Source organism: Dermacentor albipictus, chromosome 5, assembly GCF_038994185.2.
Source record: "Dermacentor albipictus isolate Rhodes 1998 colony chromosome 5, USDA_Dalb.pri_finalv2, whole genome shotgun sequence".
Classification (NCBI taxonomy): Eukaryota; Metazoa; Arthropoda; class Arachnida; order Ixodida; family Ixodidae; genus Dermacentor; species Dermacentor albipictus.
Genome location: NC_091825.1, coordinates 131,563,799 through 131,579,809, shown reverse-complemented (window position 1 = coordinate 131,579,809; position 16,011 = coordinate 131,563,799). Strand labels below are relative to the sequence as shown.

Genomic DNA, 16,011 nt, shown 5'->3' with positions numbered 1-16,011 from the left:
CCTTAAATTCGATTATATGGTGGAATGTTTAGAAATGAATACTAGAAAGCTCGCATAAGTAATAGCAAGCAGAATGTTACGCCGGTACACCTAAAACCATTAACTTACAAAGACAAACAAAAACAAAATAAAGATGAACAGACAGAAACAAAGGAAGTTGGCGTCGGTGCATTTACTTATAAGAAAGCAAAATTATGAATGGAACTTCAGTGCAGCTTTGGTAAATGTCGATAAGTTTAGCTAGGTTTTAGCAAGCTTAACAACTTTGCCTTTTTGACCCTCATTGGCTTTCTCGGTGGCCTTTTAGTGACATGAAAAGCCAGTGAATCGCCCAGATGAAATCGCTCAAGGAACTTTTGCTAAGTTCTACGCCTCCCCCACATTTTATCCCTCAAGGGATACATACACATGCACCCCCATTTTGTCGCTTCTTCTCAAAACATACCAAAGCGCTAATCAGTGAATCATTCGGATACAACAAAGCTATTTTTCAAGGCGAAGCATAATCCAGATTTGGTACCCGTTTTAAAAAATCCGAGTTGTTCTTCCCTTTTCCCATTGCTACCGTAGAATCGCCATCGCAGGAGGTAATTTAACTATATAGTTTCAAGATAACGATGAAGACGTCTAAAAATTATTAAAACATTAAAGAAGGTAATATTTTAATCAAGTCGCCCCGTCATGATCAGTTCATGATGATGATGATGATGACGACGGCAGGAAACACTCAATCAAAAATGACGTGTCTCTTTCAGTCGCGGCTTGGCGATGTTGTCAAAAAGAGGCAAGAACACTGTACGCAGCCCGCAGGCAGAGAACACTCACAAAGCTTTTTGAAGTGCCTTCACCTTCAGTCCCCCCCCCTCTCCCCCCCTATATATATATATATATATATATATATATATATATATATATATATATATATATATATATATATATATATATATATATATATATATATATATATATATATATATATATATATATGTATGGTAACCGCTGAGCTAGTGAGATGATGAGGCGCCCGTATTTTTCTGTGTGCCATGCCTAATTATGGTCGATTCAACCTCGCGGCTCCATGCCACATTTATCAGGTGATGACGACAAAGACGACGAAAACGACGGACAACGCCGACAAATTATTGCATTTCTCTTTTATACAGGGAGGTTCACGTGTTAGACACATTTCTCTAAGCATAAATAGACATTTTCTTCACATTTTTCTTTCTCCTGCAGTTGGATCACAAATCGATCTGTTGACATTTTACATATTCAAGTTGCTTCCTTGTGGCACTCCACAGACGATCTCGCGCATCATCTGCGACTTCCCTGACAACGGCGCAGAACGTCAGATGCTTAATACCAAATTGTCAAGTGGGAACGACAGGCCTTTGTGAAAGCTGAAGGTTCTGGTGCTATGGGACGAGACTCAAAACGAACAATCAATCTAGTGCGGCCAATCCTCCATGTGGGCATGAGCCATGTTTTGAAACAACAACAACAACAACAACAACAACAACAACAACAACAACAACAACAACAACAACAACAACAACAACAACAACAACAACAACAACAACAACAACAACAACATAACAACAACATAACAACAACATAACAACAACAACAACATAACAACAACAACATAACAACAACAACAACAACATAACAACAACAACAACATAACAACAACATAACAACAACATAACAACAACGACGACGACGACGACGATGACGGGCACTGCGAGCAACAGGAGCGCTCGTGGCATTGTTAGCGGAAAGTGGCCTCACCTCCAGGCTCTAGAACTGCATGACAAACACCTGCGCATTGTGCAGTGCAGAGCGCAGAACATGCGTGCACATCGCACGTGCACATACCTGTAGCTCACTGTACGCCACCGATGTCATCCACATTTGCTCTTTCTCTCCTTGTCCTTATCTCACTCCCCTATGTACCCCGCTAGAGGGCAAGCTCCTCCGGTTGGCCTTCCTGCTTGTCTCACATTAAACATTTTATCACTCTTATTCCTATGTGGCGTTCTCTTTAACAGGGAAAATGGTATGTTACGTTGAGGAAGATAGTAATCTATATATCGTTTTCACTCTGAAACTTGCCCGTTCCTTCCTCGTGGTTATGTGAAATACTTGAAGGCATCAAAAACGAAACAAGTAATTTTCATTTTCTTTAGCCCATTTTATATTTGTATTCTTCTTAAGTCTTCATCCTTGGCCCCGTCAAGCTGTGTGGCAGTTTTCTTGCCAAGGAAACGGCCAACATATCTGTGTGTTGGAAAATAAAAACTGAATTGATTTGAATAGTCTGTTCACTACTCATTTCAATGTAATTAATTTATGCGGAAAATGCGGTAGTTATGCGGCACTTGATCGCTCTTCAATATCACTTGGGTAATCTTTATTCAATTAGCGTTACTGCTCAGGTTGCGTTATTTCTAGCTTTTTTTTTCTTTCTTTCTTATGTGTAGATATTTTTGCTTTTTTCTTGGTTATTTTTGTCGCTTCCTGTCCGTAGGACAATTATTTATTTTAAGCTTTCTATTACAGCCTGATTCTAGGTACACCCCCCGTTGAGGGCACGTGCCATAGCTGGCGATCATCATCATTATCACTACCGTCATCATCATGGTCAGCAAAAGCAACTCGGGCGCTGTCGAATCCGACAGATGATTGACATCAAGAGAAGGAAGAGGTGGCGATGGCTTTTCGCGTAGCGAGGCGGTGGTCCCGAAGAGCTCTGCGACAGCTTCTTTGCGTAATGGTCCTTTACGCGTTCTTCGTTCCGTGCCTAATCTACTTGACGACGCAGGTGGAACTCACAGCCCTGAAGCGAGTGTCGTTGGCCGCGAATTCCGAGGGCCCTCGTTACGTGCTAAACACGTCCGAGTGCCGGTTCCCGCTCTACGAGGCTTTCCACTGGTCGGTCGCCTACTTCTACCGCAGGAAGACCAGCCGTGAGAACAAGTGCCGCGGCAAGGAGCAGTTCGTTTTCTTCGTCAACTTCACCGTCGCCCAGCTGAACGAGAAGCGCCTCGAGTACGCCTACGGGCTGACGCCGACAGCACTGGTGTGCCACTACCGTCCCGTGCTCGAAGGGAACGGCGTCTCCACGCCATACGTGGCCGTAAAAACGGGGCCGCGTCGCCCACTTCGCTTCGGTGAGACGCTGCACGAACAGCACGTCCAAATCACTTGCCTGCGAGACGGAGTCCCGCTCTTCACGGAGTTCCACATGCTGCCGCAAAGGAAGAAGAGTCCGAAGGTGGCGTCACGGGACCGTCGGCTGCACGAGTTGAACCGGAGGGGGAATCACAAGAGGAAGCTTTCGGTGCTGGTGGTCGGCGTCGATTCCGTCTCCCGACTGAACTCGATGCGGCACCTGAGGAAGACGCGGCGGTACCTCTCGAGTCAGCTGAACGCGTACGAGTTGCTCGCGTACAGCGCCGTCACCCGCGATCCTCTGCAGAGCCAGATTTCACTCCTCACTGGCCTCGACGTGCGGGAGATCTCGAGGTTGCCCGAGCACAAAAATTTTCACAGCCCGCTGCACATCGTGAGCGCCTACAAGGCACGTGGTTACGCGACGTTGTTCGCAGTCGATGCGACCGCGGACGGTTCGCCGTTCGCAGACGACCGATGGGGGTACGGGCGCCCGCCGGCAGATTATTGTCCCAGGTCCTACGTGCAAGCCCTGGAGCACGACGAGCGGAACGCTGTGTGCCAAAGCTTCACTTCGAGGTCAGAGGCGCTGCTGAGGTACGTCAGCGCCGTCTTCCAGCAGGACACGAACGGGATGCGGAAGTTCGGGTACGTTTGGCTCTCCCAACACGTCCAGGGTGACATTAACACCGTCGGCTACCTGGATCAGCCGCTAAAGTTCTTTCTCAGGAACCTTACCGCAAGTGGAGTGTTGGACGACACCGCTCTCCTTCTGCTCAGCAACTACGGCAAGCGTACGGGCGACTTCGCGTTTCGCTCGGCCTTCAGCGAGCACGAAGCCAAAACACCTTTCTGCTTTTTGGTGCTTCCCGAGGCGTTCCTTCGAAAGAACCCAGGCGTGGCAGTGGCGCTCGAGGTCAACCAGCGCCGTCTGGTGTCTGCGTATGACGTTCACGCGACCCTCCTGTCCTTGGCCCAGCTGCCCGACGATAAGTTCGAGTTTACGGAGAGAGGCTCGAGCCTGTTTCGCCCACTGCCACCTAGGAGGTCATGCGGCGACGCTTTTGTTCAGCAAGACGCGTGCGCCTGCCTTAACTCGAGGCCAACGGCGCTGGCGGACGCGGTGAACCTGTCCCTCTTCGGCAGATTTGCCGTCGATCACATGAACAACGTGACCGAGACCAACTACCCAGGCCACTGCATTCGGTGGGGGTTCGGTAGCGTAAACAAAGCGCAAGTTATAGGAGGTGACGAGGGTGTCGGCAGTCTGGAGCTTAGCGTTGTGATAACGACCGCGCAAAACGTGTCCTTCGAAGTGTTTGGCGGCATAAGTGACGTAAGTGACAGCAGTGCGCCAAACTATCACTTGAGCTACATCGGTAGACTCGGCTCGGACGAAGGCCCCTCGAAGTGTATCAACGACAAACCGATAATGGCATACTGTCTTTGCAATTCCACTTTACGAAAAACAAGGAAGAAGACTAGATAAGCTGCGACAGCTTAAACTGTGTAGTTTCCGTTCTTTGATGTTACCTAACTGCACGTTGTTGAAGTGCATTTCTTTTCTTTATTTTTCAGTATTTGGTATCGGTCTTTTGTGTCTGTCTCTGAGTGGATAATGAAGCATATTTGTCTGCCGGCGTTGTTTTACAAGGCTGACTTCTGAAGTGCCTAATGACAGAAATGTCTCGTAGATATAATGTACATATTGGTCTTGCTTTTGTATTCATGCCTGTCTCTGTCTGTAGTTCCCGAAATGCGCATGTGTGCAGTTTCTGGGACACGACACCACTTGGGCAACCGACAGAAAATACTTTGGAGCAAAGAAATCACTAATAGCAAACTTTTCTTGCGGGTTTCCAGCTGAGCCCGGAGTTAATTGAGACACGGTCGCAATTGAGTACGAAACTATACACAGCACATTCGATTACGAAACGAATATGCTGACTTAGAGTCACAATATAAGCCAAAGGTTGAGTGCTTTGAATGTCAATAAGCTACATTGGAAACAGGGGAAAAAATCTGTGCTAGCAATAGAACCAAAGGAAGACGAAACAACACAGGCGCTGACTATCAACTGGGAATACACTGTTGGTACTCAGTGATTGTGTTGTTTCGTTTCTGGTGGTTCCGTAGGAAGCCCTGTTTTCATTTATTTAAATTTCTTTTCGTACGTTTCCCAACCAACTAGTCCCAAATCTTTTCATTCTGTACTAACAAGCTGTTTCCTCTAAGAGTGACGTTCTCTATATATTGCGTATGGTATCTAAGTGGTGTAAAGTGAAGTTAACGCGGTGGTGCGCCTAGCGATGCACATCATCTGCGCAAAAAGAACACGAGAATAAATTTTACCTGAAGTACCCCGTCAGTGTTCAACCGCCCAGTGCTAGTAGATGTCGGCCACGCGTTCGTGTGGGACCAGCTCGGTCACGACTTGGACGTAGTCGAGGGGGACAAGCTTTCCAGCCGATTCAGCACAAGTATGGCACGCATACGGACGGGTGCAACTTGCGGCTTGTCCGGGCGGGCAATCCCACAGTATCTGAGCATTATGCGAGAAGTCCCCATATGCCATACAATCAGGCTTGCGATTCCAACTCCGTATGTAGTGCTTGAAGTGGGGGAGATGAGGGATCAACCGCGCGCACGACACCGTGATACTGCAGAGGGTGCCATATGCGCGAAATATTCAACTGAAGGTGACCTGCGATGCGATGGGTGGACTCGGTCATGCTGTCGCGTCGCTGTGCGGGGCAACCACATGGGTGTGACATCGCGAAGTAGCGACCACTTTTCATTCGCACCCCATGTAATACTATCGTACGCCCGCAAAAATATTACGAATGTGCCGCGTAGTCAACGTTTTAACGAAAAATACCTAGTGGTAGTTTTTATTACCAATAAAAAAAAGTTCCGCGCCGCCAGAGCTATATGGCGTGTACGTGAGCGCGAGGGGTCCCCCTCTGCCCGGCGAAAGAGCGCATGTATGAGTGTGCACCTTACCCTTGAGGAAACATGCGGTGCGTGCAAAAACTGCGCGAGCCAAGATTGCTGATCGCCTCACTCGCGCTGTCTTCTCGCGCACTTTGTGCTGCAGGTCACGTGATTTCAAGTTTAGAAGATGGGTTGAAAAGAGAGGCACGAAGAACTATGTGCTCGCTTCCCGAGGCCGGCGCTCTTCATAACATTAACGTTGTGGCAGCGAGGGTTCACGGTCATTATGTAATATGCATTCATGTTTGTCTATGCGTGCATGACACCAAGCTTGCCAATTTATTAAGTAAGCTGACGTTCGCTGCAATTTATACGGTCCATAATACTACGAATGTTACTTAGAACAATGGAGAAAGGGGAAGAGAGGGAGAGAGAGATTTAAGGGATACTGGAGAAGTTTCAATGGTGGCATGCCTAGCATGGTACTCCATATGGATAGGGTGAAAAAATGAAATTATGTGCCAGCTCTTCCTGTATATGGAAATGAATTCACCGGTCGCACCATACGCTTCGTTTAGGGCCCAATATATCGTCGTTAAGAGAAATGTGACCAATTTCGTCACACTCCACGGTGCCGTTGGCGGCGAAAAGGGCAAGCAGGACAAAGAGAAATGCAGCGCAGTTGCGCCGACGAGTACGTGCACGCATATATTACATATTTGGACATTTTGTTGCGTGTATAACCGTAAATCACCAACGTCTCTTTTGTAATTGCACATCTGGGTTTCAGCCCCATATAAACAATTACCAACTTAATGTGGAGAGCTCAATAACAGATCGCGTTGATAATTCCCTCGTAGAAAACAGATGCTGAGAATTGGTCGAAAAAAAAAAACATTGTTTCAATCAGGGAGCATGAAATTGTCAACACCAAATATAAGCATTTCAGTAAGGGCTTGTCACGTGCGTAACCAAATAGATACTGGTGTCCACTGATTTTCCAACGTCCCTGTACTTTTCTTTACTGTATCTTCTCTTGCCCCCTGTTTTTCAGCGGTTTCCTTGCGTCAACGAATTCCTGCAGCCCCAAACTCGCCCCAGATTCATTCATTCTCGCGCTTTCTGCTGCAGGCTCCGAATACCGCAGCCTTCTTTCCGAGGGCATTCTGAAGCTCCAGGAAGACGGGCGTCTGCAGTGGCTCCAGGAACGCTGGTGGAAGCCCAACCAGTACTGTGGCCAGGGTGACGACCTTGACGGTGACGGCGACGGCGACAGCGACGAGGATGACGAGGAGGCGCACTCGCTCGAGGCCCGAGTTCAGATTCGCCAGCTGACCGGCGCGGACCTTGCCGGCGCGTTCGTGATCGTCTACGTGGGCTTCATCATCGCCGCCATCATCGCAGTTGTCGAGCTGTTCTACGTCTTCAGCACCAGGGCCAAGAGGGAGACGGTACGTGAGAGGTCGCATTGGTCGGCACTCTGAATGTTTCCCAACTACTCAGCAAAGACGACTAGAGTCAATAGAAAGCAAAGCCGTCGGTGGCCCTCCTAGCCTCTTTCCAATTCCGAGGAAACATCGCGATAAGAGCTTCTTCGAAAGTGGTATTTTTATTATTATGTTCTTTAAAAAGCACTTTCATTCTGGAATATTTACTCTGCGCCGGAAGGGAAGGGGAAGTGGGCTGTATAAGGATGGGATAACTAGCTGGTATATGATGGTGATGCAGGAGTTTTCCGTCTCGGCTGTTGCCCTGATTTCATTGATGAGACTATCTTCTGCGTTCAAAAATCCAGAAGAATACCCACTCAGGAATGAGGATCCTGGATTCGACTAAGGAGGGGTGGCCATGTAGCCATGGGTCTTTTGAGCAACTGTCACCTAATCCCTGTATAGGCACGTCTTCATTCTTCCGCCAGTCGACAGAGTCGATGTCGTTGTTGTTCCTCTGCACAAGTGGCACATGTCCATCGAGCCAATGTAAAGAAAGATGCAGTCCACTTTCTCCTTCATAGGCTCGCGGTGGCTGCTTGTACGTTCCAATACGGCAAAGAATTTGGCCGCTATCTACTGGTTCATGGGTTCAATACCTGACCACAACAGCCGCGTACAAGCGGACGAGGAATGCAGAAGTGCTGATCAACTTTGATTTAAGTTGATGATCAAGAACTGAAGGTGGTCAAAATCGCTCCTCAAGCCAACACTGCACCTTCATTTATAATCCATGTTGATTTGAAACGGTAAACTCTTTCTCTTAACTTAATTTGTCCAATACTTCCCTTTTGAACTATGCACTGCACTGTACAATAAGTAAGCGTTCAAATAAAGAATATGATGCGTTAATTTACACTACACCCTCCCAGGCTTCTGATGCAACATTAGGGAGAGTGCAAGCGGTGCTATAAGAGGACAGGCTGCCGTTGCTATCATTTTTTTTGTTGGTTGTTGTTGGCCTAAGCTTATGTGGCGAATACCCACAGTGGTGGATTAGCAGTGAATCGAGTGATGAGACGTAGGAACAAGGAGAGGTAAATTAACAATTATAAAATTGCCACTTGCAGGTAAAAATTATTCTCTGCAGGAAAAAAGAAGAAATAAAAAAAATCTACGAGAAACGCTGAAATAAAGACGAAGAAGAAAAAGAATAATGAATCCGTCTAGTAGGTTTATGCACTAGGTTCAGTCAGATGATTTCGGACTGCTAAGCAGCCAGCATATATGCTGCAGACCTCGAAAATTGAAACATCAGAAAGAGAGAATTATAGGCAAAGAGACATCTAGTTCAGGACCATGCAGTGGAGATTGTAGAGGGAGTGAGAAAAACTTGAATTCGAATCAGAACGATTCGCGTCCGGCTAGTTAGTGGCCTGGGGCACCCGCCATGTTTCTTGTCTTGTCTTGTCTTCTTGTCTCCCGGCGGCTTCCTTGGCGTGCCGGAATGCCCAGAGTTGGTCTTCTCAGAGAGAGAGAATAAACATTTTTATTAGGCAAATGCAGCTTTGGAGAGGCGTCCTCATTCCAGAATGCCTTGAGCTCGGGCCGCGTCCTGGGCCCTGAGCTTAGCAGCGCGGCCTGCCATCACGCGCGGAGGCTGCCGATAGAGGCCTCGCTCTCATTGTCCTGTATTAGTCTCTGGCATTCCCATAGCATGTGTTCTAGCGTGGCCCTCGTGCCACACACTTTGCATCTATCTGTTGTGTATGTTTCTGGATAAATAGCCTGCATTAGTATCGGGTAATATTTCTTTTTTTGAAGAGAGGCGTCGACACTACAACATAAATTATATATTTTGTCAGCCTCTCCGTAGTTTGAGCATAGGGGTGAAAGAAGCAGTCCACACCTGTGTAGATATAAATCAAGCTTCAGTAAGCGCATTTTGGTGACGGACACTTCAAGTATTTTCTGCTTGTTTTTGTTCTTTCATCCAAGTAGCGACTGATCCTACCCACTGCTGGGGACTGGCCAAAAAGCAGGCGGTTTCAAGTTTCTTTATTAGGATTTAAAAATAAATAAAGTATATTTGCATAGCGGAGTGTGGGTTAAAGAACGATAAATTTAGAAATGAGACAAAAGAATACTGCAGAGAATGTCGAGAATAAATCATTTACCATCAACAAATTAAATATTAAAAATAATTGATAATTTTAGGAATCCAGCAAGATAAGCTTTTTTTTGTGCCTAATAAAGTTGTAAACTGTGAGAAAGGCATCCCTGTGGCTGACGCCCAGTGAAGAAGCATTAAATAAATAATGGCTGGTGACGTTAGCGCAGACCAAGCTGTTGAAATGAAACTTCTAAGTGTCTTCTTTGTTTTAATAAACGGCGGCACCAGAGAAAATGAATGCACAATATATTCATATGTACATTGCAAAAATAACCTACCCGCTTACACCGCTTTCCTTTCTTCTTTTTCTTTCCTCAAATACAGCACTTGAACTCCATCGCCGTCTCAGACCACATGAAGCAGGCTGGATACGTGTGGAGGAAATCGATGGACCTGAGCGAGATGACAATGTGATCGCGCTTCTTGCTCTTACATTGTCAAGGGCTTCGAAGACGCACCTTTCCGCGTGTCCTTCAACGATAGTGCCTCGAGAGCACTCGTGATTTATTTGACAACACAGTGTTTTTCAAGGTGTGCATGAACCATTCTGGCTTCGACCGATTCAAGAAAGGGTTGCAGAACGGTCGCCAAGCTTGAAGAATTGAACATGAAACGATGTCCACATGCGATACACTACCTGGTGTGCCGCGTCACAAAAAGAAAGCTCATGGTTCCAGCTTCCCAACACTTTTAAACAGACTGCATAGACATGGCCACACGCGAGAGTATCGTGGCGCCGAAAAGCTACCACCTTCGTTTTCCTAAAACATTCACTTCCGTTAAACTCCCCAGTTTTATGCAGTAAACAGAAGCATCGCACTCAGATGGTTCCCGATGCTAGAGACGGCAAAATGAGCTCGGGGCTGCTAACTGTGGCAACAGGCAACGTAAAGGCACTAAGATGGGCTCTTGCGCATTATTTATTTGCCTTTTAACTGACTGGTGATTGAAATAAATCATTTCTCGTCTTGTTGATTGGCTTCGACGCTACACTCGGACAAAATACGTCTCAGAGGCAGTTGTCTGCATTACACTTTATATAATTTAACGGGAAGGCTTGGAAATTATTTGGAGAGGAGGATCGGGTGGCGGGGAAGTGATGCTTATAGCTTTGGTGCTCCGCAGCAAAGCAGCAAATTGGGACGCGACGCGGAAAGGCACGCGACACTTGATGGGACCGCTTGTTCGGCACGTCCACATTTCGTGTCGAAACTGTCAATGCGTCGGCAGCCCAGCAACGTGATTGATTTTCTTATGGTTACTCACGTACCCTGGATGCACGTTGCGGCGTCTCAATCTACATTAGGCAAGTGTTGTGCACCTTTAATGCAGAGTGACGTGCACCTTTGTAAATTTCCAATGCGGCGCAAGGAAGACAAACATAAAGAAGACACGACAGACGTGGACGAGCGCCACTACCAACTCTTTATTCCAATCGACACACCCTCCGATTTTATAAAGTGGGCGCCGCCCAAGTGTCACGCCCCTTTTCCCACGCGAAGGTGATAAAAACATAACTAAAAAAGGTAAAAGTGCCGCTGCCTGCTTTAGATAGCAGAATTCAAGAAGTCCAGCTTGGCACTGCAAAAGATCAGCTAGCCCAAAGACCAACTAGCCAAACAGATGGTCCCTCTCACATGCGGCTAACGAAATCAGGCGTGAATTCTTGTGATGCTTGTTTCTGGCGATACGAAGAAGCTTTACTGGTTCGATACACAAATACCGATTCTTTGTGTTAGCAAATCCGTGGCATTACGTGTGATACCATAGCACTTTACAGGATAGTCAAATGGGCACGTGACGCAACAATGAAACTGCCAGTACCCTGAAGTTTTGTTTGATCAAACGATTTGTACATTGGGAGATGAGAAAGAATGTAATAAACGAGTTCTTCGTTTATTTGCGCTCGCTTTTTGCTTACTGCGTTCGCATAATGCACACACATATGAAAGCGAACAAAACAGTGGCAGTGCCGTTTTTTGAAAATGCAATAGCGTTTCGCAAATAAATGAAGATTTTCAGTCACATCATTCGCATGTAATAACTTTTATTTTATCAAGGTATCCATTACATCCATAAAAATCTCGCGCGTAGGTTATACTAATTTATTGGATCGAGAGGCAAAGCAACGGTCAATCTCAGCATCCCTACTCACCATTTAGAGCCAAAGAACTAATAAGATTGAACACTTCGTATATAAAGGTGTGAGAACATAAAAACATGGTAGCACGAACTTCGTACAGTCTATACTCTGATAAATTGGTATTCGTTCAGGTAATGTGATCGGGTGTAATTGGTCTCTTGAAAAAAGAGATGTCGCAAAAAACGTTGGAAGTTTTCACCTAAATATACCAACACGTTACATACAATACATTACAGCAACATTGTATTCAATGACGCTAAGGTACCTACTCATACGGCGTTAACTGTATCTGGTGAACATAAATAATGTAAACGCCAAAGAAGTTGTCGTAAGAGTCATGACTTGTTACGAAATTTCTACCTATGCAACTCACACGCAATCTTTTTTTTTTACAGAGGAGGCGCGTTCGATAGTTTGTTCACCTTGCCATCTAAACTTTTGCTTGGTTTGGTTTTTTTTAAGCTCTTTCTTTTCTTTCCTGAACGCTCGCCTTGCGCGCCTGGTGACTTTCCGCTGAGAGTACTGCCATATCCTGCAGCACCATGCGGTGGGGGCGGCGGTGCAGCAAACATGACAGGGTTTGGCCCATCAATCATGGCACGCCTGGCTTTGTTTTCCATGTGGATTCGTCTGAGATCCTCCACTTTCTTCACCAAAGTGACGCTAAGCGCTTCCAGGTCCGCTATTGCCATGCATTCAGCGGACCCGCTGCCACGGCTTGCCATGGGCTGCGACCCCGAGCCCCTTCGCTCTGGCAGCGTATCCGTGGATATTCCGGTCTCGGAGTCTTGGATTAAGCTGTGGAGTGATTGGCTCACTTTGGTGTAGTCCAGGGCCGGCACCTCATCCTTCTCGATGCCTCCAGCTCGGTTGTCCCGCTCGTCTTCTATGGGGGGCGCCGCTTGCGGAGGCGGTAGCATAGTCTCGAGAGCCGCCGGCCTAACCGATTCCCTCCTGAGAGCTCCTTGACTTCCGGACGACATTGCTTGGTCGTTAGTCGCTGTTTCCCCGAATGTTCCCCCGGATAGCGTGTCCTTTGAGGAGACCTTCACGTGCACTTCGTCCACTCCCGAACCACCGCCGACGCCGGCGAAGTCTGGCCGCACCTCCGTGCCGTCCGGTCGAGCGCGGACCACGGAAGTGAGCGACACCTCCTCGCCTTGCGAATCTCGGAAGACGACTCTTATGTTGACCGTGATGTCGCTGTAGCTCCCCGTCATCTGGTTGACCGAGAGGGAAGTGCTGGTGCGAACGGTGATTTTGACGTCGCTGTTGACGCCTCCCACGGCACTCATGCCCTGGCTGCCGTACTGCATCAGCGTCGGCTCCGATGTCGCCCTGGAGATGCTCCCTTGATTTTGAAGGGGCGCCCCGGTAGGGTCGCTCCTCTCGATCCGCAGTGCTGTCTCGATGCGAGTGCTGTCCTTCCTGTTGTTCTCCCCGGCCTCGCTCAACGGCTGCATGCTGGCGTTGCGAAGCTCCTGGCAGCACCGGCACCAACACCCCTGACAGCTGCAGGTGAGACTACTGATGTCGGAAACACTGGACTTTCTTCTCATCATATACCTTGGGTCCATTGGTTCCATCGGGCCCATTGGTCCCATTGGTCCCCATCTTCGACCCCCATCGAGATCAGTCATGCTCTTCCTTCGACCCCAATCGAGGCCACTCACGCTCTTCCTTCGACCCCCGTCGGGGCCAGTCATGCTCTTCCTTCGGCCCATGGTTGACAGTTCGGTGGCACTTATGCTCTTTCGACGACCTGCATCCGTGGCTTCGACGCCGGTGGTGCTCTTTCTGCGTCCGGTTGAAGCGATGGCGCTCGGCAGCCGTTCTGTCTTCTCCAAGGCAGTCAGTGAGGCCATCTGCGGGGTTGTCCCGAAGTCATCGTCCTCTGTCTTACGACCTTTCTTCTTTTTGCGCTTCTTGCGCGTCTTGGCGTCGTCGTTGCCTTCGGCGGGGAGCGCGTCAAGCCCGCTCTTATCGCTGGGCCTGCCTTGTGACGTATGCGACGCGTTAAACTTTTTGGATGACATTTTGCTGGCTGCTGCGGTGCCGATAAAAGCGGTGGTGCGGGTGGCGGCGAAGGTACCCACGTCTCACGCGGGACTTACGGGGTGCACACTCTTGACGGGGACCAGTCTGGAAGCGCGACCGCACCGGGACGTGTCCGGAGGACGCGTCAATTTTTGTTTTTATCTTCTTCTTTGGCCGCTGTACATGATGATGGTCACTGTCGTAGCACAATATGGCGGCTTATTGACAGTTTTGTGCCCAGACTTCTCTGGTTTTGTGGAAATAAATAATTTATCTCTGTGTGAAACATCACGCCAACGACAAGGGCATGGCGAAGGTGCCAAGGAGTTCATCATGCAGTTCACTATCATGGAGTTCTTGTAGAACAGTGGTCTAGATTTGAGGATTTGACGAATCTTCGCTGTTCCAGTTATTCACCAGCACATTCGTCCCAATGATCAACACTTTCTGCTCTCTCTCTTTACTGAGGTTTCCCTTGCCCAGTGGTGAGTTGCAGGTCAGACCTTAAATTCAAGCAGACATCTCAGCTCTTCTTTCATAATAAATACATCTTTCTTTTTGCTAGGCAGCGATTTTCATTGCCACCAATCCTGCTCATGATGATGTATTATTCTAAATGAATATTACGTGAGCAATTAGCTGTGAGTAATCGGCACCAAATTCTTTATTTGCGTGCCCCATATGGCTGTCTTCTTTTTCTTTGTTGTTGTAGTTGTTATATCGGATTACAACAGCAGTTTCATTTGTTACAATGCGCTTTAGTCAAGTTCATATTCCACCGTCACAGGACGTAAGGCGCGCACAGTCTATGGAGTACTTAGAGGCACTGAATATTTGCGCGATAGTTGGGTACTATATAAGAGCATGTGGTAAGACTGCGTCAACGTTAAATTGAAATAAGGTAAGATACCTCGGCCGTGAGTGCATCAAATAAGAAAAAATATAACTATACAGTCCTAATTTCTCATTCTGGTCTCTAAAACTGAGCTGACCGTCTGTTTATAGCACCCTTTGCTTTTTCTTTGTTATTCCATGTACATTTCGCTCCTCCTGCTCCTTGCTGAGTAGGCGTTGTGCCCCTTCTGTATTCAGAGCCAGTTGCGATTCAGTTATCACGCTTTTCTTTGTGCGACTTGATGTAATAATAATAATAATAATAATAATAATAATAATAATAATAATAATAATAATAATAATAATAATAATAATAACGTTCAGCATCTGGTTACTTGTTCAGCAATATTTTCATCACTGAGCTCAAGAACTGTCAAAAAGCGTCAGTTTTGCCGACAGCCGCAATTTCTTAAGCGATCAGAAAACCTAAAGGCAGCACGTGCAGGTAGTATACCACCTGTGCAGAAATACGTCCTGCTTGTATTTCGGCAAGAAGGACGCTCTATCACTGCATTTAGGCATTTAGGTCACGTATTGAAGTCGCCCGATGAGTGCAAAGAAAGATACATTTATTATGATAAAAAAAAGAGAGGTTGCCCTTAATTTGAGCCCTGACCTGCTACTCAGCACTAGGGAAAGGGGGCGGTAGTAAAATGAACTGTATTAAGCGCAAGACAGAGCGCAAATACGCGACGACCAAGTCATAATGTTATGTAAAGTCACTGGAGCGATCAAAGTTGCTGCGTCAATGTAGAAATGGCTCTATGGCGCACAGATACTGATCCCCGCATTCTCAAACAATCCTCAGCTCGAAGCTCTTCGTCCACTTGGCCGAGTTGGGCACAGCGCCGCCCCCCAACTGAAGGAGGCACTATACTTCTCAACAATTCAGGTGCGCTGTCAAACAATCGCAGTGGCCACTTCTGTCGACGGAAGGCACTACCAACAAATTTATCGAGTGGAGGCGCAGTGTTGAGCGGAATGTACGTTCTAGAATACGGTGTCAGACAACGTTCACGCTTCAATCTCTAACTTGGTGCATGAAGACGCAGTACTTGATTTTAGCGTGTGCTTCAGTGCTAACAAGTGTCAGCGACGTAGTGGAAGACGTAAATTTGTTCACATTACGTGTTGATGGGGAATCGCCGTACAGGATGTTCATGCTACAAAGAACGGATGTTTGCGTCACGTGTAACGTACAACGAGACATGATTGTACTATGCGCA

At 47.2% G+C, this 16,011-nt stretch overlaps 2 protein-coding genes and 1 long non-coding RNA gene across 3 annotated transcripts in view; 2 read left to right on the top strand and 1 right to left on the bottom strand.

The window, feature by feature from the left end:
• LOC135906392 (glutamate receptor ionotropic, kainate 2-like) overlaps nt 1–11,610 on the top strand; it is a 114,683-nt gene extending 103,073 nt beyond the window's left edge. Inside the window, exons 14-15 of the mRNA XM_065437772.2 lie at nt 7,240–7,559; nt 10,036–11,610. Coding sequence (XP_065293844.1) covers nt 7,240–7,559; nt 10,036–10,125 — 410 coding nt within the window. The 3' untranslated portion in view covers nt 10,126–11,610. The remainder of the gene's footprint in view (nt 1–7,239; nt 7,560–10,035) is intronic.
• Nucleotides 1–16,011, bottom strand: part of LOC135906396 (uncharacterized) — a 91,995-nt gene that overhangs the window by 66,499 nt on the left and 9,485 nt on the right. The window lies entirely within an intron of this gene.
• On the top strand, nt 2,630–4,899 carry LOC135906394 (uncharacterized). The gene has a single exon (XM_065437775.1). It carries the CDS (start codon nt 2,714–2,716, stop codon nt 4,661–4,663), a length of 1,950 nt encoding a protein of 649 aa, XP_065293847.1. The 5' UTR covers nt 2,630–2,713; the 3' UTR covers nt 4,664–4,899.